We start from the raw sequence: 26,886 nt of genomic DNA, 5'->3' as shown, positions 1-26,886 counted from the left end.
AGTTGATGTAAATATGTCCTACCCTCAACCGAGTAATCCGGATGACTTGAGGCCAGTTGAAGAGCCATTCCAAGTATTACTTCTCCTAAATTTTTAGCTAGTATCCAACAAGTTAACATGTTAATCTGTTTTGCAATCATTATTCCAAACTAACGCCCAGAACAATTTTTTATGATGCTAAAATATGCAGTACCCTTCGTTGAGCAATCTAGATGCATTAAGGCAAGAATTTTCTGGGCGCCCAGATTTCTCAAAAAATGTTGATTGTACATTTGACGATGCTGCTGAGGTATTTAACTGTTGTATGAAAATCATACTTTAATGACACTCTCATTGAATTCATGCTAATCCATTTACTTTGTTTTCATCTTTAGAAATGTACTTCGACATAGATGAAGACTTAGAGGGTACCACCGTTGTCCCGGATGATGAGGTAACGGTTGAAGCACCAAGATCTGGGATGGAATTCGAGGGTGTAAAAGAGCTTTTGGCGTACTATAAGAAATATGCGAAGCAAGAGGGATTCGGTGTAAGGACATAGAGGACGAAGCGAGATGATGATGGTCGGCCTGTGTATGTCACGGTTGGTTGTGCTCGTGGAGGAAAATACCAACCGAAGCACAATAATATATCTAAGCCACGGCCAACGACTAAAACGGATTGCAAGGCGAAGGTAAATGCCACTTTGAAACAAAATGAAAAATGGCTTCTCACCACTGTTGAGAATACACACAACCATATTACTGTGAGCCCCAAGAAGACAAGACTGTTAAGATCACACAAGGTTCTAGATGAATATAGTCAAAGAATCCTTGAGCTAAATGACAGAGCCGGTATCCGAATGAATAAGAATTATTATTCGCTGGTAGTTGATGCTGGGGGGTTTGAAAACCTAGAATTTCAAGAGAAAGATTGTCGGAATTTCATTGATAAGTCTAGACATTTAAGGTTGGGAAAAGGAGGTGGCGAAGCACTTAGGGTTTATTTCCAAAGAATGAGACAGAAGAATGATGGTTTCGTTTATGACATCGACGTTGACGATGAGGGAAGGCTAAGAAATGTTTTTTGGGCCGATGCACGTTGTCGAGCATCTTATGAGGGTTTTGGGGACGTTGTGACATTCGACACAACGTACCTAACAAATCGATACGGAATGCCCTTTGCTCCATTTGTCGGTGTTAATCATCATGGGCAATCCATATTACTAGGGGCAGGCTTGTTGTCAAGTGAGGACACACACACCTTCATTTGGTTGTTTAGCATGTGGTTGGAGTGCATGAATGGTCGAGCGCCGAAGGCGATCATAACTGACCAAGACCGGGCAATGAAGAACGCAATTGCCCTTGTATTTCCGGGAACCCGCTATAGATATTGTCTATGGCATATAATGCGCAAACTTCCAGAGAAGTTAGGGTCTCACTCCCATTTCAGCACAGGGTTGAAATCCTCCATTCAGGCTGCTTTGTATGATTCACGTACCTCCACGGAATTTGAGGAGAGGTGGGGTCAACTACTTGATACGTATGATTTAAGAGAGAATAATTGGCTCCAGTCTTTATACGAGGAAAGGACTTTTTGGGTTCCAGTTTATTTGAAAGACGTATTTTGGGCTGGTATGAGCACGACCCAACGTTCAGAAAGCATGAATGCTTTTTTCGACGAGTATGTCCATTCTGGAACGACCTTGAAGGAATTTGTCGACCAATTCGATAATGCTCTCAGAAAAAAGGTAGAGGTGGAGACCACGGCTGATTTCAACTCTATTAACCAAACGATCCCTTGTGTGTCCCCTTTCAACTTTGAGAAGCAGTTTCAGAAAGTATACACGGCAACAAAGTTTAAAGAGTTCCAGAAAGAGTTGATGGGGCTAATGTGTTGTAATTGCACACTAGTCTCCCAGCAGGGGTGCATTTCAACTTTCGATATTTTGGATGAAATAGCTTTTGATGATTGCACAAAAATTGTCCACTACACAGTTTATTATAATGAAGAGGAGTGTGAATTGAAATGCACATGTGCTCTATTTGAGATGAGGGGAATTCTATGTAGGCATGCACTTAGAGTTTGTCAGTTTAAGAGGATTAGTGTGTTGCCAGAAAGATATTTCTTGGATCGATGGAGAAAGGACAAGAAAAGGAGATATACATTGATCCCAAGTAGTTATGATGACTGTCGGGCTAGCGGAGATGCACGGAGGTATGAGATGGTGGTTAAACGATGCATGAAACTAGCAACAAAAATATCCCCAAGTTCCGAGCGTGTGAATGCTTTCCTGCTGTACGTCGATGAGTTTGATTCGAAATGTGATAATGACGATGTACGTCGATGCAACAATTCTGAATCAACGATGGTCGGCCACAACGTAGTCGCGGATAACGGAAAGAAGCTATTAAGCCCCCATGTGGTCCGAGGGAAAGGGAGACCCCCAATTAAGAGAAAGGTTTCGCCGGTCGAGAAGTTGGCAACAAAGAGAAAAAAGAAAACGGTAAATATTTTAACATATTAAAATTTTGATGTGTTTAACTTTAACTAATTTAAAACCCAAAAATTTTTATTAAGAAATTTTTTATGAATGGTTAGACTTGCAGGCTGATATTTGAGAATGAAACGACAACCTTGGACAGCCCGGGATCTCAACGTGATGAGGGAGTTGGTGATGCTGGAACACAAAACAGTGTTCTCACACAAGGGCTGCCATTGGGGAATGAGGAGGTGTTATACACATTGTTCTACCTCTTGATCTTGTGGTTAAATGCATTTTTCTCGTAACACCCATAAAAATTTTTGATGCATTGTATATTTATTGAAAGGTCGAGTTGATAGTGTATATTAAGAAATATTTTTTTTTTCCAGATGGGTGACCATTTTTGATGTGGTCTAAGGCTGGAGGAAGTTTGGATAATATATGTGCTCTATTTTGTATGGGTGACTGTTGTGGGGATTTTTCAGATGCATGACCAAGTGGAAAATATATGTGTAATTATGGAGGGAGTTTTTGGATAATTTCTATTAACCACTTGTGAGGAAAAAATAATTTAGAGTGCAGTGGGGTGGTATGAAAAGGTGCTGATGGTGGAATAACCACTTGGAGATATGTAACAGGTGTGAGTTCTCTATACAATAGGCTTTTTTTTACATTGAGCAACATTATTTATACTAATCAGAATTTTTGGGTCTTACTTCTATTTCGGCTTACCAAGTGCTTATACAATTTCTAATTTTAGCTTTGTATATTTTAGAAGGCAAGAGGGATGATTGACTTGATTTTCAACTCAGGAGGGAGACCATTTTTGATCTTGGCTGGAAGGCTAGAAGATGCACGGCAACATGCAAATGGTTAACTTTCTGGATCATGCATCGATTTCCATAGCAGAAGAGTAGGACAAGAAAAGGATATGGCAAACACACATACACCCATCTACGTGATGCTTATGAATTTAATAGAACAATTTAGACAGTAAATATGTCGGTGTTAACAGGGAGTTGGCTGGAACGTATGATTTCGAATGTAATACCATAATTTTGTATGAATTGTATGCAAGTCACGGTTCCTGTTATTCCCATTGGTATTCTTCTTCAAATTCAAGAAATACATAAACTGTCCAAACTTACACAAAGGGACACTGATTTCATGCATCAGGTTACGTGGCTGGAAACTTACACAAACTTAATAGTGAATGCTACTCAATAACAGAATCTGAATGGATACATAATTGATACATATTTTCATTAATTAGGCTCACGGGTAATTATACAAGGTGGCTGGAAATTCCCCTTGGTTGTACATCATAACCAAAACAGTTAAAGTTTCTCTAATTACAAGTGGGGAACGATGCATCAAAATGAAAAGGATACTACATGACAGTGTATATTAATTTATCCAAACCAAACTAAAATTATTACAGCTGTGAGAACCCAATACAAACACAACAAATTTCTATTTGCTTTTTTCAGGCTTCTCTCTCTCTCATTTACTTTCTCCTCCCTTTTCTGCACTTGGCACTCTCGCAGCAAGACCTCATCCCACATAGTCCAAACTTTAGTCTCTCTAGTCCGAATGTTTTGATCTAGCAACAGGTATATATCCGTCCACACGAAGAATTCACACCGTGCATCGCCCTGCACAAAGTTCAAACTCCCAGTTATTAACACGAATAGGCTGAAAGCATGAATATTAGCTGTAATTATGACTAAGGCTTAGCTGCTTTACCGTATCATATTTTGGGCAAGCAAAAAATTTTCTGAACGGATTAGACTTAGTGTGGGATGTCTTTAGTTGTGTTTTCAAGCCACACCAACAAATTGGTGATTCCAACACAAAATCACCAAATGAAGATGATGATTGGGATGATGCCATGCCACCTTCAAAAAATCGAATGACAAGTACAAACACAAGAGTCTATCTAATTGTAATAATCCAGTACACGGTAATAAAGCCTAATGAATGACTGCTGAAGAAAGATGCAACATGTCACTGGTAAAACCAAATAAACAGACTTGAACGACCTGCACAAATACAGTCTATCCAGTTCATTCTTCTTGAACAATGCTCAAAATTAAGACAGCTGCATGTTACAACTATTACAAACAAGGAACCAGGACCTATAATAACTTTAACAAGCTGTTTCTACTCTTGCTTATGGCCATTTATCTTAGATAGATTGTTTAGATAGTGATGTTAATCAAGCTGTTTCTACTTTTGTTCCTGTAAAGCAGAAGAAGCACTCTGCAGCAAGCGATGTACAGCAAAACAGTTTGCATGTCCATTAGAATACGCACCACTTGGCATGCCAAGATCTACAGGCCTATGTGTAATATGTTTGATATTTTCCTTATCAAGTAAAATTAACCAACAACATCAGGTTGAAAAGAGATAAACTAACTAAATGCAAACACCCAATACACATTTGATATAAACATATTTGATAAAGCTATGCACATTTAATGAGTACCACTTTCATGTATTATAAATATTTAGAAGGGTTTAGAACATTTGCATGATTCATCACATGCAGCAGGTGTGATCTAGCAAATTATTAGCAAAGTTTTTCCATGATTCATCACATTATTTTTCGGTTTTATTTTGTTTTATGCAGAACCAACACTATAGGGAAGGCTAATTTATTTTGGTATTTTTTTCCACTACCCAGATCAAACTAATAATGATGGAAAAATTATAACATAGCACTAGCATATCGATTTGTTAGAATCATCTCATAAAAAAGAGTCTTAAGGAAAAGGCAGAGTACCAGAACAATTATCCCTCTTTTGTTCGACTTCAAAATGTAAATGGATAGTGTTTGTGAAACCGAGCCCTAGGTCTTTCAAAACCCAATTGGTATATACTCAAAAAACAAATTTCTCAGTAAACTAATTTGATAATCATTTGAAAGGAAAACTAGGTACCACATTTACCTATGCGACTGAGCAAGCGCCGGTGAAACAAAGGCTGGTCGGATGGATGAACTTCTCTCGCCGGACAAAGGAAGGTGATGCGACGCAACGAACCAAAACGACAGAGGAAGGTGATGCGATGCGACGAACCAGGACGACAGCGGAAGGTGATGCGACGAGACGAACTAGAATGTATTTTGCAGGACAGATTCGAATGGGGGTGGGTTTTCTGGGCGATGCGTGGGTTAGGGGTGGGGGTGGGGGTGGGGGAGAGGGATGGGATGGGGGGGAAGAGGATTTGCTCGTGGGGGGTTGGGGATGATTCGGAGAGGAGGAGAATGAGAATGTATTTTGCAGGAAAGATTCAGATTCGAGTGAGGGAGAGGATTTTCTGGACGACGCGGGGGTTAGGGGTGACGGTGGGGGAGAGGGATGGGATGGGGGGGAAGAGGGATTTGCTTGTGGGGGGTGAGGGGTGGGTGGGGAGGATTCGGAGAGGAGAGGAGAGGAGGAGGGGGAAGTTTGAAATGAGTGAAAATAATCTGAGGGAACCTTCTATATTCAGGGAGAGAATTGTCATTTTACTCCTCACCACGTCAGGTGTACTCGGCTGAAGCCAAATAGTGGCTGACGCTAAGATTTATTATATTTGCTAATGGCCAACACCCGGCCCAACACCATCCGAATAAACAAACACACACAGGTCCCCTCTTGCCCCTAAAAGCAATCCAATGGCAATAAGATTCTCATATCACTGATTCTCCCTCCTCTTTTTATGCACAGTTGAACTTACTTTCTCTAGTCCCAATGTATATTTTTTTTTTCCGATAAAACAAATATGAGTTATCTTATTATAAACTGACATAATTTTCTTATCTGGTAGGTTTACAATTGTCCCTCCTCATGCACTGCGAGTTCCAATGGAGATTTTCCAGTGCTTGTCTTGCAATCTTTTCCTTGCTTTCATGTTCATCGTAGTGGTCTCAGGCATTGATCCCTACTCGGAGGCCCTTCTGAGTTTAAAATCTGAACTCGTAGATGACTATCACAGTTTGAATGACTGGCTTTTGCCGTCTGGGGGGAACTCAGTACCTGGAGAAATATCTGCATGTTCTTGGTCTGGCATCACTTGCAACAAGAACAATACCTTTATTATTGGTCTAGACCTGTCTATGAAGAATCTTGCTGGTGTGATGTCAGGGAAGCATCTTGATGTCTTCACTGAGCTTGTTGATCTCAACCTCAGCCACAACTCTTTCTCTGGGCAGTTTCCTGAAGAAATTTTCAACCTCACCAGCCTAAGAAGCTTAGATATCAGGAGAAACAACTTTTCTGGCCACTTTCCTGGTGGAATATCTGGGCTCCGGAACTTGGCTGTTTTTGATGCCTTCAGCAACAGCTTTTCAGGGCCATTGCCTGTTGAAATTTCGCAGCTTGACTATCTCAAGGTTCTTAATTTAGCTGGAAGTTATTTTAAGGGGCCAATCCCATCAGAATATGGTTCTTTCAAGAGCCTTGAGTTTATTCACCTGGCAGGAAATTTTCTCAGTGGTAATATACCACCAGAACTGGGTAAACTCAAAACAGTGACCCATATGGAGATTGGCTACAACACGTACGAAGGAAGTATTCCATGGCAATTGGGCAACATGAGCGAGCTTCGGTATCTTGATATTGCCGGTGCAAACCTCTCTGGCCCAATACCAAACCAACTCTCCAATCTCACCAAGCTGCATTCACTTTTTCTCTTCCGAAACCAGCTAACTGGACTGATACCATGGGAGTTCAGCAGAATCATGCCTCTCACAAGCTTGGATCTTTCCGATAACCAAATTTCTGGGCCTATACCAGGTAGCTTTGCGGAGTTGAAGAACCTGAAACTGCTCAGTCTTATGTACAACATGATGAATGACACTGTCCCTGAAGGCATTGCAGAACTCCCATCACTCGAGACTCTTCTTATATGGAACAATTTCTTCTCTGGGTCACTTCCACAGAGCCTGGGCAGACACTCCAAACTCAAATGGGTGGATGTTTCCACAAACAATTTCTTAGGTAGTGTTCCTCCTGATATATGTTCAGGAGACATGCTGTCGAAGTTGATCTTGTTTTCAAATAAATTTACTGGCAGTCTCTCACAACCACTTTCCAATTGTTCTTCACTTGTTCGTCTTCGACTTGAAGATAATTCGTTCTCAGGTGAGATCCCTCTAAGATTCAGCTATCTTTCCGATATCACTTATGTGGACTTGTCGATGAACAAGTTTACAGGAGGGATTCCCGCAGATATATCCCAAGCTTCCAAGCTTCAATATCTCAATATTTCCAACAACCCAGAATTGGGAGGCGTAATCCCCCCACAATTGTGGTCTTTGCAACATCTTCAAAACTTTTCAGCGTCTTCTTGTGGTATCTCAGGCAATCTTCCTGCATTCCACGCTTGCAAATCCATTTCTGTTGTCGAACTGAACATGAACAATTTATCAGGAAATGTCCCGAAAAGTATTTCTAATTGCCGGGCCATGGAGAGAATGGATTTAGGAAACAATAATTTTTCAGGCCAGATACCTGAAGAGCTTGCAAGTCTTCCTGCTCTTGGTGTCCTAGACCTATCACACAATAGTCTCAATGGCCCAATACCTGTAAAGTTCGGCAGTTCTTCAAGCTTGCTACTTCTGAATGTGTCCTTCAATGAAATCTCTGGTTCCATTCCCTCCGAAAAGCTATTTAGATCAATGGGTAGCAGTGCATTTGCTGGAAATCCACAGCTCTGTGGAGCACCCCTCCGACCATGTGCTGGTTCAATGGCAATTTTGGGAACTAAAGGCACGGGTAAGATTATTTGGGTCTTGCTACTGTGTGCAGGGGTGGTTATATTCATTGCAGCATCAGCTCTTGGTATAGTTTATCTCCAGCGAGGATTTAAAGGCCAATGGAAGATTGTCTCGTTTCCTGGACTCCCTCGATTCACAGCAAACGATGTTTTGAGGAGCTTCAGTTCTACAGAATCCAAAGAAACAGTGCAAGCACCTTCAGCTTCAGCATGCAAGGCAGTCCTGCCTACAGGTATAACGGTTCTGGTGAGGAAAATCGAATGGGAAGCTAAGAGAATGAGGGAAATGTCAGAGCTCATAACACGAATGGGAAATGCGAGGCACAAGAATTTGATTAGATTGCTGGGATTTTGCTATAATAAGCATTTGGCTTATGTATTGTATGATTACTTGCCAAATGGGAATTTAGCTGAGAAAATAAGAATGAAAAGAGACTGGACAGCCAAGTACAAAATTATAGTTGGGATTGGAAAGGGACTTTGCTTCCTTCATCATGACTGTTATCCATCAATTCCTCATGGAGACTTGAAGTCGAGTAGCATAGTGTTTGACGAAAACTCGGAACCCCATCTGGCAGAATTTGGGTTCAAATATCTGCTACAGTTGAATAAAGGTTCCTCTCCAGCAGTCTCCAACAAGGAAACAGGTACGCATTGTTCTTTCATGTAGTACATCATGTAGGCAGACCTGAGGATTCTTGCCTACAAACAGCGTAGTCCTTTATGTCAAACAAACAAATTAGAGCTTTCGCCAAACATTCCAAGATTACGGAGAATCTGACCGACCTGTATATATGCTTTATATACATCTAAGTGGAGTGCCAAGAATATTATTCCTTGGCAATCACAGAATACAATCGAGAATAGCAAATTACTGTACCATCTTCGAATATAACATCAAAACCATCTATTTTTGCCTACAGAGACAATAAAGGCATGTGGAAGAGATTCATTCCACAGTCTGATATATCTGTCTCTTGGCCTTTGTTTGCTTCATTTACAATACTCTCATAGGCTCTTAACGGTAGCTAGAAATTAACCTTAAGGCCGTATGTTTACTTATGTTTTGACAGGTGAGTTCCATAGTGCAGCCATTAAAGAGGAGCTTTACATGGACGTTTACAACTTCGGAGATATCATTCTGGAAATTTTAACCAATGGCAAGTCGACAAATACAGGAACAAGCTTCCACAACAAGCCAAGGGAGGTTCTTTTGAGAGAAATTTACAATGAGAATGAAGTTTATTCCAACATCACTGTGCAAGAGGAGATCAAATTGGTTCTTGAAGTTGCTTTTCTCTGTACAAGGAGCAGGACATGTGATCGGCCATCCATGGAAGATGCACTGAAGATGTTGTCAGGGTTGAAGCCACAAGACAATAAAATCACCTCAAAATCAGGGAGGCTATGATCTCTGTTACATATTACCATATTAAATCAAAATTACTAATAATGCAAATAGTTAGCTGAGAAGAGTGTCTGTGAGTAGGTATTTGGTCTCTATATAGCTTGCCTTTTTGTCATAAATATTAGAACTGTTTTGCTGTATAATAGTGGCCTATAAAGGTTGGTACCCTTCAGCAATCCTCTTGGAGTTGGGGGTACGTACTTTATTTATTTTTTATTTTCAATGAATGTTTTTACTTTCTCATTATATACCAGGTTAGTTTCAAAGGAACGAACATATCATTTTCCACTCCCAAACAACTTACTTTCAATTAAACTCCAAGGAGACTTGTCTCTTCATAATGATTCATTCATCTTTTCAAATTCCCATGGAAATCTCAGTTCAGGTTGCATTCCGTTCAACTGATAAAAGGATTAAACTGTAGGCCATACATCAGAGGTTGAAGTTATTGCTGGAGGTTCATTTCGAGAGTCGGGATGAAAATAACATTATTCCCAGGAGTGGACAAACAAGCAAATTAGACTATTCATCAAACTTTTTAGGCTGATAGGGATACTTAATAAGCTTTGAGCAAAACAACAAAAGGTCTACATGAAAAGAATGGCACAAAAAGCTCTGATCCTGATAGCAGTACAGTTGAAAACCCCCTGTAAGTGCTAGAAATATTAGACTTTGTGAGAAATATTCGACTCGATCCACTGACTTCTTATTGCCATGTCTTCCAGTTACGGTTTGGAATCTCTACATTCTCTTGAACATGACTCGGACCCTAGTTGAAAAAACCAAACCATCTGAATTCCTTATCCGAATCCCAACAAGCAAAACTCTACCAAGATCAAATAATATCCAAACTGATTGTACAACTTCCAATCACGACCCTCTTATCCAACTAGGTCAATATCAATCTCTACTGCAAAATAATATGATAAAAATACAATCATCTTTTCAACTTGGTCATTAAAAATCTGGGTTAGTATTAATTACATGCAGGATGGAGTTTATACTTCGATACCAAATCACCGTATCAGTACAGGAATGCAAAACAACCAAACATCTCAAAATAAAATCATTTCAAGCACTGGTCGCCGTTGAAGACTCGAAGTTTGTCAGCATCCCTCTTATCTTCACCTTGGGACAGAAGAATATCAGGTACCACCTCGATATCCTCCGCAGGCTTATGGAATAAGAATGGGAGATGAATACAGTATGCAAAGGAAGATAATGAAGCAAGGGAAAGAATGCATGAAGAAACATATGCTACTTACCTGCCATAATTGCAGTAATCGGAATAATAAAAAATCAATCACCACAACCAAGCAAAACAGCTTGCCTGCCCAAGCTCCACATGAGAGGTACCTAGTAAACAAATTAAGGCCATCAACTACCACAGAAATTACCCGATGTGTTTTAACAGACTAGTTGCTTTAGCAGAACACTTCAGCATCCATTCAAATGAAATACTGTTAACATCATACCGTGAGAGCCGTTCTAGAAGACTTTGATTTGAGCATTTCAAAGCACGATCATAGACAATCTCAGTCCGTTTCGCAACATCATGCCAATTATAGAGCTTCTTCATCTATAAGCAAATGAAGAAGCAAAATGAACAAATTGGCCACTGTACAAGTAAAGTTTTTCAGAGGGACCAAAGAGTATTTAAATGATGCACTCACACGATCGTGCATTACTTGTGGGTCAATCGTGGGAAGTATAGATATCGCCTTGTTGATTGCTAGGACCATATCACTAGGATCTGGCTCTGCAAGCACAACCATGTCATCTGGTAGAACCTATGAAGACAGAAGGGTTTAAGCTAAATTAAAATGTGCAGGAACTCAACTATTCTAATAAAGACGTTGTTTACAAGAGAGTGAAGTATTTATAATATCAACCAAGCACAGGAGAAGCATCTCATTATACGTGCCTCTGGGACCCCTCCAACACGTGTGCTAACTGTTAATAATCCACAACTAGCAGCTTCTAATATGGCTATGCAAAAAGCTTCTGTTAAAGAACTGCAAAAAGGGCAAAAATCAGACCAGACAAATAGACAATGTGTTCTATTTGCAAAAATTGCATGTTTGGGTAACACCAAAATTTCCAAAAATTCTCATAACTTCATTCCTAAACATCACTCAAACACAAAATACTTTTCTATTTCAAATTTTAAAGGAAATAATCATTACCTAATCATTACTCAAACACAAAACTCAATACAACTTTTACAAACTACAAAACAAAAATTATATTAAAAAATTATATTCTTCATCTATTCATTTTCACAAACTCCAATACAATACTTAATTTAAAAAAATATTTTTACTCAACTTTTTCTCTCATTTCCCAAAACCTACTAATCTCAAACAAATTCTCATGATTCTCAAATATTTCCAAATATTCTTGGTATCTAAACACTAGAACATCCAGTCAATGGTTATACGTGTATCATATACAGAGCTAAACAGAGGAAAAGTATCATCCATTCTCCAAGACGTTTTTAATGATTTTTGTGGCTCATCTTAAGATTTGGTGGTTCATAAACAACTTAAAGTTGAACCTCGGGGAAAATGAAAGGGGAAGCCTCATTAGTCTATCAAGCAAATCAAGTAGAGATAAAGGTTCACCTTGAATCACTGTTCCTTTAATTTTTAGCAAGGAATTAACTATATCATTTATTTTTTGTACATTTCTGCAATTTATCTGACATGAATTAACCTTTTATGGCCTCTTTTACAAACTTTTAAAGAGCTGGCACTAAAAGAGTTGGCAGACATTTGGAAATTCTCTCTAGACAGCTTCCAAGTAAATAAATGATGGGACTCTGAAAGAACAACTCTGAGAGTCTTCATCATGACTGAGGCAACCAAAAAAGGCCATTTAGGATTCCATCAGGTATGAAGCAGCCACCACGACCCAAAAAAAATCACCTTGCTATAAGGATCAGCATCACATACCTCTAAATGGGAGTGTTGGCTCATGCACTATTTTTTTCCTTTGACATGGGAAGATGGATGGCTCATCTATCTTTAACTGCTATGTATAATAAAAACTTGCTTTTTCTGACTAATTGCAACAGCAGATTTTATGCTACCTTTTTCTACTCCAGCACAAGTGTCCACAATTCCAAATGCAACATGGCATGGTCTCATTGATGAATGGTTGGCTAAGAAATACTAAAAACATAAGATTGAAATGTACTTATGATCAAGGAGTTTGAGCCTAAAACAGATTATCATCCCCATACATTGTTCATTTGAAAGAGATCACCATTTTAACATTCTGAAAAGTATACGGGGAACTTCGAAGGGAAACCTGGGCAACAAATTAAAAATAGCATGCAACAGATTTACCTGTTACAAATTCAGTAACAATGTTATCATACTCATATTTGTGCAGGGTCAGAGATGCTCTTAATTCTCACTTTCTACAATTGTTAAGTTTTATTAGAAAAATTAATTTAAAAAATTTGCAATCATTGTATCCAACTATAGAACGAGTAGATATCAAAATAGAGTATACTTCTTAATGTAAAAATAAATTAATATGGGAAGAACTTCTAAGAATAACTACCTGTTTAAGAATATATGGCCAGAAATTAAGACAGACCGTACTCGAGCATGGGGTACAGCACCCAGCATTTCAACTCGATCTTGAAGAGAATGCTTCTCTCTCATCTGTTCTAACCGCACCCTTTTGGGTCCATCTCCTCCAACAATGAAACGGACCTTAATATAGAATTCAAATTTCAACAAAGGGCAATCTCCTTTTCAAATAACCCAACAATTGAATAAAATCCCTAATCTTGTAAAATGAACACCCCCAACCCAATATAGGGTGGACCCTTAATATATATATCTCTCAATGAGATCAGTGAGGATAAAATAATGTATACAAACTAGTTATAGATTGGGGACATTATATATATGTTGATTTAATGAATCCAAGGTATGGCCTTTGAAACTTGCTATCAAAAAGTTGTTAGGCATTTTTCCTACACAGCATTGCTAATTTACAGAGCTATGGTGCATGGAAATATCCAGCTCAGGGGCATGAGTGAAGAATTTGAGCAGTCATATTTCACCCAATCAAGTGATACTGACTCTACAATCTCTTTTTGACTTTAGAAATTGCTAATAGAGAAGCAAGAACCCAATACTTACAGTGGGCGTGGAATCAGTGCATAGTTCATGCAATTCTGATATCAAGGAATAAAATGAAACCAAGTATAACAACCAACAAATCTAATTTGAATTCCAATGACAAACGCCAGGTAACTCACATTAGGATATAAACGGCAAACTTCTGGAATGACTTCAACAAGCAAATCAGCACCCTTCCGATAAACCAATCTGCTAATCACAACTATAACAATTTCGTTATCACTAGGCCGCTCCAGGGCAGGCTTGAACATAGCAGTGTCAACAGCATTAGATATAACAAAGACCTTTTCTGGTGGTAGACCTGATCGTAGCACAGTGTTTTCTTTGCTTGTATGAGAAACACAAATGGCCTGACTTACATCTGCTAAAGTAAACTGCAATACCTTGTTCATGTGGATACTTCCAACATCACCAAAACCATAGAGTGAATGATCAGTAAATACAACCCTGCAGCCCATGGTGCGAGAATGCATCAAAGCTTCATGACAAAGTGTTGAAAAGGCTTGATGTCCATGAACTAGCGATATTTTTTCTCGAATAAGGATAGTCCTTATAATTGGAAGTGTCCCATAGAAGGTCGGTAATGTATTCTGCATAAGAAATGGTTTCCATGGTACATAGTATACTTTCAGGCCACCAGTCATATATCTCACCCCAGAACGATTTCCATAGGCGTGAGTCATAACTACCACCTGCACAACAGGGTAAAAGAAAGTCTTTGTCATCAATAGCCAAGGGACTAGGAAGGAGTAGAGCCAACAAATAAAATGACACTCCCTGACCTTGTGGCCAAGCTTCAGTAGGCATTGTGATAGATAGTATATGTGATTCTCCACACCACCAAAGTTGGGATAGAAAAAATCAGAGACCATGAGTATTCTGTGCCTTTTTGGTTCCCCCATTTAGGATTCGATTTGCCTGCAATAATGATAACCTTTTATTTGTGATATGGCATTCGGTTCAAGCATAAAATGAGGAGGTATACTACCAGTAGACAATACACGAAGTTATATCATATCCAAGATATGTCTAACAAAATTAGTATGAGCATTTATTATCCCAAGGCTCTAGATAAGGAATAAGTATTGGGTACTTTTGGAATTTGGGCACGTAGTGTCACACCCAGTACCTGGGGGTGAACCCTTAAACCCGAAATCCACAATAATAAAAACTTAAATACAAAAAGTCCTCCAATATCAAATGTCTAAAAACTCTTCCAAGTAAAATAAACTAAACATTGGCAAACTTTCTTTTCAGTCATACAAATCCACTTTTGCCACTTGGCACTTATCTCATCTTTCTCTTATAACCTTGTCACGTGCCATCTATTCCAATTGTCACAACCATCAATCATCTAAAAATGGTGGAGATAAAGCAATACTTCCACCAACTCAATAAGCAACAAACCTATACTAATGTGTAAGCATGAGCCAATTACAGAATGCAAAAACAAATAGTTCTAAAAAATATGGCAGTGGTATTTTTAGAAGCATTTCATTACAATAATAACGTATACAAAAGACCTTAGGCACAAGCGTACTGGAACAACATTAAAAACAAATATAGAGGCCATGTTTACCCTTGTGATAGGGTTGTGCATTCTGCGGATAACTAAGAAGAACATAAATCACCGTGTTACCAAAGTGATTGCACTTAGAACAGAGGCCATGTTTACCCCCATGTCAGGGTTGTGCATTCCGTAGATAGCCAAGCAGAACATTAATCACTTTGTCACCAAAGTAATTGCACTCAAAACAGAGGCTACGTTTACCCCCGCGGTAGGGTTTTGCATTCTGTTGATAGTGAAGAAGAACATAAATCACTTTATCACCAAAGTGATTGCATGCAGAACAGAGGCCACCATTTTACACCCTTAGCGAGCTCAAACATCAAAGGCCACCATTTTACACCCATGGCAAGGTCAGAAATCAAAGGTCACTATTATCACCCGTGGCAATGCCCGTAACCATGGTAGAACAAATTCGTATGCCTAAGAATTTTTAGATGCAATTTCATATCATAATATAGTACTAAGCATATAAATATTATATAAACAGAAAAAAACTTCAGATTTCATTATTTACATTTTATGCAGTAGAGGAACATGGTACAAAAATTGCTCATGTTTACACCAGCATGATAAAATGTCAGATTTCCAAGTTCAAATACAGAGACTAGCACATAAAATAACTGAGACTGTTTTCATAACGAAATATGCAGGTTTTTCACAAAATCAACCTCAATCAATTTTCGGAAAAATCTAGCATAGGAGCATTGCTTACTTGACTTTTAGTAACTCATACCGACAAAATACCACTAATATATTAGTAACTCATTTTTGAGCTCGAATAGTAGCAGTGTCATGACCTAATCCATAAAATACCACTAATATATTAGTAACTCTTTTTTTTTTTTTTTTTTGGGATAAGTTAATATATTAGTAACTCACACCAACAAAACGCCATTCTAAAGTCCGACTATAGCTCAATATGAGCCCATAAACAGCCCATCAACCAAAATAGTCCAACATGGTGCCTCGGGTTTATAATGACCCGGGCACAATGCCCAAACCTCGCTACTCCACCAATAGAGTAGCCCAGATTCCTTGAATTCGCTTAAAATTCATCACAACGTAAAGTAACATTTGCAATCTTACTCCCAAGTCCCGATATATCAGAATGCGAACCCACATTTTACGTCCATCCCCTCATCCACTCACAACTGCACAAACAGGGGACTCTCCGAACACCAAGCAACCATGAAATCATTCAATCTGCAATTTCCAGCATACAAACAGAGACAACCCAAATTCCAGTCGGCACCAAACGTACAATTCATGGAAATTACAGTGCGATAACAAGATTAACGCTCGAGGGTACCTTAACCAAAACTCGTTGCAGTGGATCCGTCGAATTCAGGAGCGAGGTCGAGTCTAGGGACGTTCGAGTTTCCCTGTGGCATTGAAAAAGAGGTTAAAACCGAGTTCAAGATGGTCAGGGACCACACGGGGAGAGAGAGAGAGAGAGAGAGAGAGAGAGAGAGAGAGAGAGAGAGAGGCTAAGGCATTACCTTGGTGGCGGCGCGGCGTGCTGGCTTCAGCAGCCTTCATTCGTCACCCAGGAAACTAATACCGGAACGGGGAGATCAACAGAGAGAGAGAGAGAGAGAGAGAGAGAGAGAGAGAGAGAGAATTCGAAGGGGAGAGAGTGGCAGAGAGAACGCGAGAGTGATGGCGGAGGTGTCACGTGCAACGGAGATGAAGTACTACAGGTAGAACTTAGAAGACTTCAGCGTTAAGGCGCAAGTGGTACGGGAGAGGTAATAAAGGCAAGACGAGCTTCGAGTTATTGATCGGGCCGTGCATTAGGCTATTTTGTTAATTCTTATTATATATTGGGTGGGTGTCATCTGGCGACAATCGGACAAGAAGAAAGTTTTTAATATTATTATTATTATTATTTTAAAATTTAAAAAAATCGAATCCAGATTTAAAAAAATTAAATTAAATTATTTATTATATTTCGACTAACTACGCATTCCAGATCCTTTTTTTACGTTTTAATACTGATAATGGACGAGGCCCATCTTCTTGAGTTTGGGTCGGGTTTAATATTTTATAAAAGTGATTTTAATGCCATGGCTTCTTGTGATAGGATGAGAACACCGAGTCCATACTTACAAATTTATCTAATATTTTTTTGTATATAATATATATCCCAAGAATGACATGAACTTCATTCCCTGTATCTTTTTCCCTCTCCGATGCCTTCACCACCCTTTGCATTCCCTTCACCACATTTGCATTTTGCCAATGCCTCCTTTTCAGAGCATTTTTGCCTCCAACTGACCATCCCCATTTCGATATCCTTGTGAACTTCATTCATAGAATAGAATGAACAAGAACAATCCCAATTTTCCCTTTTCTTTTTTTAGATCTGTATGCCTTTTTTGTACATTTCTGCAATTCATCTGACATGAATTAACCTTGGCTGGCCTCTTTTATAAAGTTTTAAAAGAGTTGGCAGCACTAAAAGAGTTGGCAGAAACATTTTGCAATTCTCTCATAGACAGCTTCCAAGTAAATAAGTGATGGGACTCAGAAAGAACTACTGTGAGTAGGCCTGTTTGCCGGCCCGATAACAAGTGTGCCGACCCGACCCGATAACAAGAGCATACCGATTAGCCGATACCCGATACTGATCCAAGAGAAAATTCGGAATTAGTTCCGACCCCTTTTTTTTTTTTTTTATTCAAATTTGAGCACCTTTTGACTGCAATCAAATATAAATATATATATAAATAGTAGGACAAACCTAGATATATAATCTTTTATAATCTTTTGCCCAGAAAGTTCAAATTGGCATTGTTCTAGATAATCATTTGAACGACCATATATAATCTATTATTGTAATTCATGGACACAATCCAAGCTAAATCTTGAACCTGAAGCCTTTCTTTATTTGATTATTTTGACCAGAAAAATAAGATATGACTACCAAAATGAATCTGCCTATGAAAACATTCAAAAGGGTGAAAATGAAAGGAAGCCTATTTTTTTTCTTCTCAGAGTTGATAGAGTTATTTAGAAGCAGGTTATTACAATTTGTTCATACAGTTGGTATTATTATCTACAGGCTAGTGATCATGAACCCAGATTGAAGTCATAATGCAGGACTTTTTTAAGATGTTCTTCTACTGTTTTTGATAATTACCAAGAGTCATGCCTCTAACTTCTGTTTGGATTCTCTTTCACACTCATTAATGAAAAGCTAAAGTATTTTTCATATATTGTCTCAAAGGTCATGCCAGGCTGGTATTTATAGGACTTTCTAGTGTTTTTGTCTTCAACCAAATTATTGCAACTCATAATTAAAAACAATCCCAAATCAGAAATCAAAGCAACCCAGCAACTCATAATTAGTCAAAGCAACCCAGCAACATAGAAATCACCCAAGCATTCATGAACCAAACTGAACTAGTTAGAAATGAAAAAATAGCACATCATTTAAAACTCTAGTCCGAAATCTAGAGTTCCCATCATGTAAAAGCAGTATGAAAACATTTTTAAAAGAAAATGCTGAAATATCAGTTCCCTTAAACTTCACAGAACCATTCTAAATCCAAAGGTTTTCACGCCCTTTGGATACGAGTAGCAGTAGGTTTTGTCAAGATTTGAGCCACTGCACTTGACACAGATTGAAGATATAATTGTACACTTTCAATATTTCTTAACACACTCTAGTATTTTTCAAATGATAAAGAACACATATAGATGAGCATAAAATTCAGAGAAACAAGGTAATGTCAATTTAATAACTTAATGTCACCAGTATAACAGCCACCCAACTCTTTACATCAGTTTTCAATATCCACCGCAGTCGAGCTCACTGATAGCGTTCTTCAAGGGAAGAAACACACTGAGGCATTGAATAATACGAAGTGCCTTCCATCCCATGTAACTCAACACAACGTAACAGCAACCAACATATATTGAAAAGCAAATAACTAAGGGTTACAAAACGTCAAAAGGAAAATAGGAAAGGTCAAATAGGAAAACAGAGTTACATATAGAAAGGAAATGATGAGAAATGAAACACAGTTTATTTTGGGTCATAACAGAAAACACGAAGACGTAATAATCAATCAACAAAAAGCAGTCACCAATGAGTAACTTCGATTTAAAAAGAAAACTAATATGCAGGAGATTAAAAGGATGGAAAGGAAATAACGCATGAAACCCGGATTGAAGTCATAATGCAGGACTTTCCCATGAAACCCATAATGCAGGAAATTCTAGTGTTTCCTAATGCAGGACTTTCCCGATAGAAGTCAGTCAGTAACGCATGAAACCCAGAACCCATGAAACCCAATGAGTTAGCTGCCTTCCCATGAAAACCAGATCCCATCTTGACCCAAGATAGCCTAGTGCAGTAAACATAACTCAAAGAAAAGCATCCTAACAAAGCGAAAATACACGTACGAAAATCACAATAACAAAACGAGAGAGAGAGAGAGAGAAAGAGAGTAATACCTACAGATTATTCCGAAAATCAGGTGTAGATTTGAGGGAGACCTTCTGACTCAGAGCAACGCCGATGGAGGGAATCACAGATTCACAACTATGGAAATGTCGAACCGAGCAACGCGAGCTGCACTGCACATTTTGGGTGGAAAACGGGTTACGGGTATTACCCGATAAAATGGAAACGGTTACGATATAACCCGTTTCCGATTCTGCCTATAAACCGGTAGATATTTCGGTTCGGGTCGAAAAAAGGGGCGGGGCGGCCAGCCGGTTTATTTGTACTCTGTGAGAGTCCTCGTCATGATTGAAGCCTTCAAATAGACCATTTAGGATTCCATCATACATGATATAGATAGATAATTGATGGTTATTATGGGGAGCAACATATTCTGTTGCTTATTTCAGGAAACGGTTTGTTTTGTGGATGATATACCCACAAGATGCAGAGGACAATACATTTTTCTCCAACATAAAGGGGGTATAATAACACCAAAAGAAAATGAAAAAGATTAAAAAAAAAAAAAAAACCACAATCTTTCTATATTTTCATATTGACTACAAAGCTGGATTGTTATATTTTGTAAGCCTAGAGCCTAAAAATCCTTTGATGAGAAATGGCAAATAGATCAATAAAAAAAAAAATGAAAGAAGATCATAAATAGCTTCTTTTCATAGGAAATGGAATGGAAAAAAGAAAAAGAAAGAAGATGATCACAAACAGCTTCTTTCACCATCGGTCTCCATCTTCCTTTATAGCTCACACACACGACTTCCTCAACAAGTCGGGCTTGTTCAATCTTTAACAATGTGTTTTTAAACCGTGTAGTGTTGTTGGATCGTTTCAATGTCTAGGCCTTTCAGCTTCACAACGGAATCAACGTGCCCCTTAAGAGTGTGTAGCTCCCTGAGCCTGTAGATTAAGACAGTGTTTCTTGTAGTTTAGGCATGGGGGTTTCGACTTCTTAAGTACAAGTTCACGTATGTATTCAGGGAAGACTTAAAAGTGGTGCTGGTTTTGCAAATTACCTGGAAACTTCAGCTCGTCTCTTGGCCTGCTCAGCAATCTCGGACAATTCCCTGTAGCTGCTCTTGTCATTGAAAAGTTGTTCAGGAGGTTGGAGTCCATGAAGTGTACGTTGAGCAGTTGCCCATTGTGCCTCCCTCTCACCCTTTCCATAATCCTTTTTGGTTGTGAAAGCAGTCTTTCCATCATATACATAAACAAAGAAATTGCAATTATTTTCTAGATCATGAAAAACAACTAAACTAAATACTATTCATTGGCAGAATATGTAGACTTTCGTAGTAGTATAGAGTTGAGTAGTTAAGAACCTTGTTTTGGAGCATGTTATTCCATGCCTTTCCGGCCAATCCATAACGGATGATGAACTTGAGGATATCAAGCGGGATATATGTAATGATGCTGTAGATCCAGATCGCTCCTGCCCATCCCCATCCAATGCCATGGATCCTAGCAAAGCCCCAATGTGCATACACAGCGATGGCAGTGGCCACCTAATTTGAACAGGTGGGAAAATTAGGACAAGATAGAGTAATCATGCACAAGAAAATGATAAGAGTAGATTCCACACGGTAACAAATAAAAGTACTAACCAACTGTGCTGCAATGAAGGCAGCAACAAGTAAGAAGCCAGGGCGTTCAACAAAGGACCAGCTCCTTGATCGAGTTACAAAAATGAGTGCTTGACTAATAATGCTCACTTGAAGGTAGATGGCTGAGTTAAGCTCTTCCATGCTATCAGCAATATGCCTCACACCAAAAGTTTTCTACAATGGTTAAATTCTTAGCATCCATTTTCCATATACAATCATATTGATATAAAAGTAATTTTTCACTCTCCAAAGAATTTAGTGTGATCCACTTACTGGGAAGAAGTCAGTGTCATGTGCTAGATGAAAAAACACCACAGTCATGATGGCCATGTAGGTCCCGAGAATAATTCCAGTGGCAAAGATTTCCTTGAGCTTCCATGAGTCAGGCACAGGAGATGGCTTTACCCTGTCCTTAGATATGGTCATGATAGTTCCATCGTTCAAGATTGCAATGATGAGAACCATAAAAGGAGAGAAGTCAAATTCCCAAATGAGAGCAACAAGCATGAATCCCAATACGATACGTATTGTGATAGAAACAGCATAGATTGTGTAGTTCTTCATCCTTTGGAAGATGGCCCTGCTTGTCAATACAGCACTCACGATCACACTCAAACCTGGCTCTGTCAAGACAATGTCTGATGCACTCCTGGCTGCATCAGTAGCATCAGCCACTGCAATACCAATGTCTGCCTTCTTGAGTGCTGGGGCATCATTGACACCATCTCCAGTCATCCCACAAATGTGCTTCCTTTCCTGAAGCTTCTTAACAATCTCATACTTGTGCTCTGTATGCCCCAAATTTGAATTGGTTAATAGTAGGATGCAATAAAATATCTCTATTATTCTCTAGAAAGGTTAAAGAATGATTTTATTACCAGGGAAGACACCGGCAAACCCATCAGCCTTTTCAATGAGCTCATCAATAGGAATAGAGGCAATCGACTCATCCTTGCTTTGGCCAAGAAGAGAGGAAGATGGATACATGTTGGTGCCCATGCCAAGCCTTCGGCCAGTCTCTTTTCCGATCGCAAGCTGGTCACCAGTGATCATCTTAACGTTGACACCAAGCTCAAGAGCCCGGCGGATAGTCTCTGCACTATCATGCCTTGGAGGGTCAAAGAGGGGCAAGAGACCCAAGAACTCCCAAGGACCTCCAGCGCTCTCCTTGGTCTTCTCCGGAATAGTCTGAAATGGAGAGGGCATAGCCCAATTCAATTCAGCTAAGATATTTTACTCATGCAAGTCAAAATCCAAAAAGTTGGATACTTCTAATTAATCTACCTGTCGAGCAACTCCCAAAGAACGAAGACCTCGATTAGCAAAATTGTCAATGACGTCATGTGCCTCCTTCTTCACATCTGCTTTTAGCTCACAAAGCTCAATAATCTGGTACACAAGTAGAGTAGTAAAAAATCATACTTTAACTTGGAAGAAATAGATAATCTACCGGAGTTTTATTGAATATTTGAATTGAAATGCTATAATGGTTCAAGGTGGGGTTCTCTTACTTGCTCAGGAGCACCTTTGCTGCATCGGTGCCACTTTCCATTATGGTCAATATAGGTGATTGCAGTGCGCTTGTCCACAGGATTGAAAGGCAAGAAATGCACCTCAGTGATTCCTGCTCTTGCCTGCAAAGCCCATGGTAGATATAAACGAATAGGAATTAAATCAGCATCAAATACATCCGCCAAAATGAGGATAGAATCTTGTACCTCCTTAGGGTCGCCCAACATCCCAACAATCGAAGCATCAATGGCATCTTGGTTTTCAACCCTGGAAGCCCTAGCTGCAAGTAAGACTAAAGTATCCTTATCTACGTCTTTTGGAAACACCTGTGGTTAGAAACATACCAATGTTAAGCAATACGATTAAAGCATGTCGAATACTATTCCTTCAATTGGTAAATGATACTTTTCGGCCTTTTCAAGTCACTAACCTCAATCAGGCTCTTGTCAACAGTGAGCTTGTTGAGAGTGAGAGTCCCTGTCTTGTCACTGCAGAGGACATCCATCCCTGCCATCTCCTCAATGGCCGTCATCCTCTTAGTGATGGCACCTTGTTGTGACAGGCGATGAGACCCAATAGCCATGGTCACGGACAAGACTGTTGGCATGGCAATTGGAATCCCTCCAATGAGTAGCACCAACAGGTTGTCAATACCCTCTCTGTATGGCCTGTGTTGGATCAAGTATATCACTACAATCTCAATCACCATGCCGACCGCAATGGAGCAAATACAGAAATTACCAATGGCTGTCAACACCTGATCAAATAAACAAACACCCAAAATATCAACTAAAAAAGAAAAATATTTCAAAAATTATTTGTGCATTACTATTAGCTAGTATACCTTTTGGAAGTGACCAACTTGGTTGGTGCTGTCCACAAGGTGGGCGGCCTTGCCAAAGAAGGTATGGACGCCGGTGGCAATAACAATAGCCTCAATCTCACCTTGTTTGCAGGTAGAACCTGAGAAAACCTCATCTCCTGGGTTCTTGGTTACCGGTAGGGATTCACCAGTTAGAGAAGACTGGTCTATTTTGAGCGGATCACCCTCCAAGAGACGGGCATCAGCTGGGACGATATCTCCCAACTTGATGCTAATAAGATCTCCTGGTACTAGCATTGCTGCATCTTGCTCAGTCCACATTCCATCTCTCAACACCTATAAATTGAGTAGTTTGTAAATAAACACAAAAGAATCGTTTCCATATCATCTTAACATTAAATGAAGCAGCAAGTAGTGGGGATGTATATCTATGGATGAACATGTATATGTACCTTGGTTTTGGGAGCAAGGCCTGCCATAAGAGCAGCTGCGGCATTTCCTGCATTGTTTTCTTCAATGAAGCTGATAGTTGAGTTGATAATAAGCAACACAACAATACCAACAAAGTCTTGCCAATCCGGTGGCTTTCCCTGAATTGTTCAAAGTATTGTCCATGATTATGAGAGAGAGAGAGAGAGAGAGAGAGAGAGAGAGAGAGAGAGAGAGAGATTCGTGAGTATTACCCCTCCATTGGCCAAAGCTATGGCCATGATAGCAGCAGACTCCATGACCCATGATAGGGGGTTCCACATGAAGCCTAAGAACTTGAGAAGCTTACTCTCTTTTTTCTCTTCAAGCTTGTTTGGGCCAAAGATTTGGACCCTCTTCTGGCCTTCTTCTGTTGTCAAACCCTCTCTTGTACATTTTAGCTGCTCGAAAACTTCTTCAACCGGGATTCGCTCCTACACACACACACAAAATCCATGAAATTAACAACTTATTAATATCATTAACTTAAAAAACATTAACATATTCTCCCAAATTTTCCAAGTTCATCTCGTCCAAAAGTCTTTTCATAAAAATAAAAAAGAACGTAAAAGTAGAGAGGGAAAAAAAAAAAAAAAAGCTAATAGAACCATTGATGAGCAACAAAAAATTTACACGTTCGAATGTATGAAAACTGTCGGTGGCTGATAAAACATTAAAAACAAAAACCATTCATTTGACACATTTAAGCGACAGAGTTTTTCATTATTCATACATGAAACAATATCCAACCAAAAAGAGATCGACCATATTCAAAGGAAAAGACCAATAGTAATGAGAGAAGAAAAGATTATTTTGCTTACAAGATCAACGTTCTCGTTCTTCACATCTTCCAAGGAGATGTTTCCGGAGGCCATTGTGAAAGCTAGCTAAAGAACCAAGAAGATCACTATTGGTTGTTCAAGAAAGATCTCGATGGTGATCCCTCCTTTCTTATTTTCTTTTCAAGGAAGTATCCCTGCTCTCTACTTTCTCTAGAGAGACATAGCCTCCTCGTGCTCCAACCAAACAAAGAGTTGGGAGGGAGAGAAAGATAGAGAAAGGAGAAAAGCAAGAGATCTGACAGAAACAGGGTGAATGAGAAAGACTTGTTGCAAGAGAGACGAGTAACAACTAAGGTTCAATGGGAGCATTTGCCTTATAATGAACGTTGAAGAGGTAAAAGCGAGGGAAGGAAGTTGCATATATATATAAAGGGTTAGACCACTCTCAGCAGTTACCAGCTCGATCATTCCCATTCTCTTCCCTATATTTAGATAAAATACCTGAAAACTCCCAAACATATTCTCTACACGTACATTCCCTATATTTAGATTTTGCGTACATCCCAATGAAGAATTTTATATTAAACAAGAATTAAAGGAGTTTAAATAGACATAAGATTAAATAATAATAAAAAAAATTATTAAAAAAATAATAGAAAAATCATAAAGGAACAGTATGTAAATGATATTGGTAAAAAGGAAAAACTATGCATGCATTTGAATAAGAAAATAAAAAAAGTTTTAAATTAGTTCCCTAAATTGAGATTGAAATTTAAACGATGAAGTTGACCTGTATGTTACGTATCAGGCGTATCACTTGGGATTAATCCTCGGAACAGCTTTGTTGGTGTGACCTTTCGTGGCTCACCAATCTCCACGGTCATTTTTGGTTTAAACTCCAGTTGTTATACATACATATATTGACTCACTTGTCTCTGTATCACAGTTGTCTCAACACTTGTTTAAATTAGATGCCTTGGGTTGCGTTTGTTTTCGCAATGCATAGAACTTCCTCGCTGGCCCTAGTTCTAGAGAGAGACTCTAAATTAGATGCCTTGGGTTGCCTTTGTTTTCGCAATGCATAGAACTTCCTCGCTGGCCCTAGTTTTAGAGAGAGAGAGACTCCTCATTCTCTCTAGAAACCACTACAAAATCAAAACCTCCCTCCTCCCTCTCCTCTCTAGTTTTCTTCTTTCCTTTTTCTTTTTTTAGTTGTTTTTTCAGGGCTAAGTACGGCATTTGGCGACCACCATGTGCCCTACCATAGGTTTCCCAAAACACCAATTCTTTAAACGGGCAAAGCATTTCACCCAATGACATTGCACTTGAGCCACACACACGGTCTAAAGTGGGGGTGTGAAATCCACACGCCATCACTAAGGGTGCTCCTTTGCTGCCACGTGTCTCTTTTTTGGTTCCAGGGTCACCGGTTACTTCAAACTTGATTGATTACCATACTCCCAGGGTTACGCGCCATCACAGTCACTTTGTTTGTAATTTTTCTCTAAGGTTGAAAATGTAGATCTATGTTTTTCTAAGATATAATTCATTTTTTTCCATGTATCTTTAATTTCTATTATGTCTTTTGTTTTAGGAAAAAAAAAAAAAAAAACACAGTCACTTGGACGTTTGTCCATAGAGTGTATCCTCTACTCCGTCTTAGACAGAAAGTGGGGTTTGTTAACTTTGCCTTGGACAGAGTTGTGCTATCTCTCAGACGGTACTTTGTAGAGGTTTGCATCATGAACTAGACCATGTCAGTCACAGTTGTATACTGGTGAGCTATTAATGTTGTAGTTAGCTTATAATGTCCGTTATTAATTAATACAATATGTTTTTGTTTTGTACGTGTAGATGTTAATATTTA

At 39.1% G+C, this 26,886-nt stretch overlaps 4 protein-coding genes and 1 long non-coding RNA gene across 8 annotated transcripts; 2 read left to right on the top strand and 3 right to left on the bottom strand.

Annotated features, from left to right (window-relative positions):
* Nucleotides 1–376: 376 nt before the first annotated feature.
* On the top strand, nucleotides 377–2,769 carry LOC122299029 (protein FAR-RED IMPAIRED RESPONSE 1-like). The gene is made up of 3 exons (XM_043108864.1): nucleotides 377–433; nucleotides 542–2,457; nucleotides 2,589–2,769. The coding sequence occupies exons 1-3, from the start codon at nucleotides 377–379 to the stop codon at nucleotides 2,767–2,769; spliced, it is 2,154 nt and encodes a 717-aa protein (XP_042964798.1).
* A 929-nt stretch (nucleotides 2,770–3,698) lies between these two features.
* LOC122299878 lies at nucleotides 3,699–6,091 on the bottom strand. Its single transcript, XR_006239790.1, has 2 exons — nucleotides 4,211–6,091; nucleotides 3,699–4,119 (listed from the first exon to the last, which is right to left on the bottom strand). It is a non-coding gene; the product is annotated as an uncharacterized LOC122299878 (long non-coding RNA).
* An 86-nt stretch (nucleotides 6,092–6,177) lies between these two features.
* Nucleotides 6,178–9,844, top strand: LOC122299874 (leucine-rich repeat receptor-like protein kinase TDR). Its single transcript, XM_043110350.1, has 2 exons — nucleotides 6,178–8,874; nucleotides 9,301–9,844. Exons 1-2 carry the CDS (start codon nucleotides 6,315–6,317, stop codon nucleotides 9,636–9,638), a joined length of 2,898 nt encoding a protein of 965 aa, XP_042966284.1. The 5' UTR covers nucleotides 6,178–6,314; the 3' UTR covers nucleotides 9,639–9,844.
* Nucleotides 9,845–10,558: 714 nt separating this feature from the next.
* LOC122299876 (phosphatidylinositol N-acetylglucosaminyltransferase subunit A) lies at nucleotides 10,559–19,953 on the bottom strand. 4 transcript variants are annotated; one of them, XM_043110353.1, is made up of 11 exons: nucleotides 16,865–17,152; nucleotides 16,675–16,747; nucleotides 16,452–16,516; nucleotides 14,578–14,713; nucleotides 13,915–14,487; nucleotides 13,206–13,360; nucleotides 11,560–11,650; nucleotides 11,309–11,425; nucleotides 11,111–11,214; nucleotides 10,901–10,991; nucleotides 10,559–10,809 (listed from the first exon to the last, which is right to left on the bottom strand). In XM_043110353.1, exons 4-11 carry the CDS (start codon nucleotides 14,695–14,697, stop codon nucleotides 10,702–10,704), a joined length of 1,359 nt encoding a protein of 452 aa, XP_042966287.1. In that variant the 5' UTR covers nucleotides 14,698–14,713; nucleotides 16,452–16,516; nucleotides 16,675–16,747; nucleotides 16,865–17,152; the 3' UTR covers nucleotides 10,559–10,701. The 4 variants fall into 4 exon arrangements, with proteins under 4 accessions (XP_042966287.1, XP_042966286.1, XP_042966288.1 ...); XM_043110352.1 differs by lacking the exon at nucleotides 16,452–16,516 and having other exon boundaries at nucleotides 16,865–17,151; XM_043110354.1 differs by lacking the exons at nucleotides 16,452–16,516; nucleotides 16,675–16,747; nucleotides 16,865–17,152 and adding an exon at nucleotides 19,827–19,953.
* A 384-nt stretch (nucleotides 19,954–20,337) lies between these two features.
* LOC122299875 (ATPase 8, plasma membrane-type-like) lies at nucleotides 20,338–25,457 on the bottom strand. Its single transcript, XM_043110351.1, has 14 exons — nucleotides 25,059–25,457; nucleotides 24,453–24,671; nucleotides 24,222–24,359; nucleotides 23,791–24,105; nucleotides 23,377–23,703; nucleotides 23,153–23,272; nucleotides 22,946–23,068; nucleotides 22,719–22,823; nucleotides 22,313–22,622; nucleotides 21,708–22,222; nucleotides 21,435–21,608; nucleotides 21,153–21,335; nucleotides 20,847–21,022; nucleotides 20,338–20,730 (listed from the first exon to the last, which is right to left on the bottom strand). Exons 1-14 carry the CDS (start codon nucleotides 25,110–25,112, stop codon nucleotides 20,634–20,636), a joined length of 2,856 nt encoding a protein of 951 aa, XP_042966285.1. The 5' UTR covers nucleotides 25,113–25,457; the 3' UTR covers nucleotides 20,338–20,633.
* Between the last annotated feature and the right edge of the window lie 1,429 nt (nucleotides 25,458–26,886).

This window comes from Carya illinoinensis, chromosome 16 (assembly GCF_018687715.1).
Source record: "Carya illinoinensis cultivar Pawnee chromosome 16, C.illinoinensisPawnee_v1, whole genome shotgun sequence".
In the NCBI taxonomy this organism is placed as follows: Eukaryota; Viridiplantae; Streptophyta; class Magnoliopsida; order Fagales; family Juglandaceae; genus Carya; species Carya illinoinensis.
The sequence above is the reverse complement of the archived record's forward strand: the minus strand, read 5'-3'. Positions and strand labels throughout refer to the sequence as shown.

Bases quoted from the DNA above. Each gene is read 5' to 3' on its own strand.
- LOC122299874 (XM_043110350.1), top strand. From the start codon at position 6,315: ATGGAGATTTTCCAGTGCTTGTCTTGCAATCTTTTCCTTGCTTTCATG. The intron at 8,875-9,300 runs GTACGCATTGTT...ATGTTTTGACAG, and splicing joins AGTCTCCAACAAGGAAACAG to GTGAGTTCCATAGTGCAGCC.
- LOC122299029 (XM_043108864.1), top strand. From the start codon at position 377: ATGTACTTCGACATAGATGAAGACTTAGAGGGTACCACCGTTGTCCCG. The intron at 434-541 runs GTAACGGTTGAA...GTAAGGACATAG, and splicing joins CCGTTGTCCCGGATGATGAG to AGGACGAAGCGAGATGATGA. The intron at 2,458-2,588 runs GTTGGCAACAAA...TTAGACTTGCAG, and splicing joins AAGGTTTCGCCGGTCGAGAA to GCTGATATTTGAGAATGAAA.
- LOC122299875 (XM_043110351.1), bottom strand. From the start codon at position 25,112: ATGGCCTCCGGAAACATCTCCTTGGAAGATGTGAAGAACGAGAACGTT. The intron at 22,223-22,312 runs GTAATAAAATCA...TGGGGCATACAG, and splicing joins GTTTGCCGGTGTCTTCCCTG to AGCACAAGTATGAGATTGTT. The intron at 21,609-21,707 runs GTAAGTGGATCA...TAACCATTGTAG, and splicing joins ATGACACTGACTTCTTCCCA to AAAACTTTTGGTGTGAGGCA.
- LOC122299876 (XM_043110354.1), bottom strand. From the start codon at position 14,697: ATGGGGGAACCAAAAAGGCACAGAATACTCATGGTCTCTGATTTTTTC. The intron at 13,361-13,914 runs GTGAGTTACCTG...TTCTATATTAAG, and splicing joins TTTGCCGTTTATATCCTAAT to GTCCGTTTCATTGTTGGAGG. The intron at 11,215-11,308 runs GTGAGTGCATCA...ATTTGCTTATAG, and splicing joins CACAAGTAATGCACGATCGT to ATGAAGAAGCTCTATAATTG.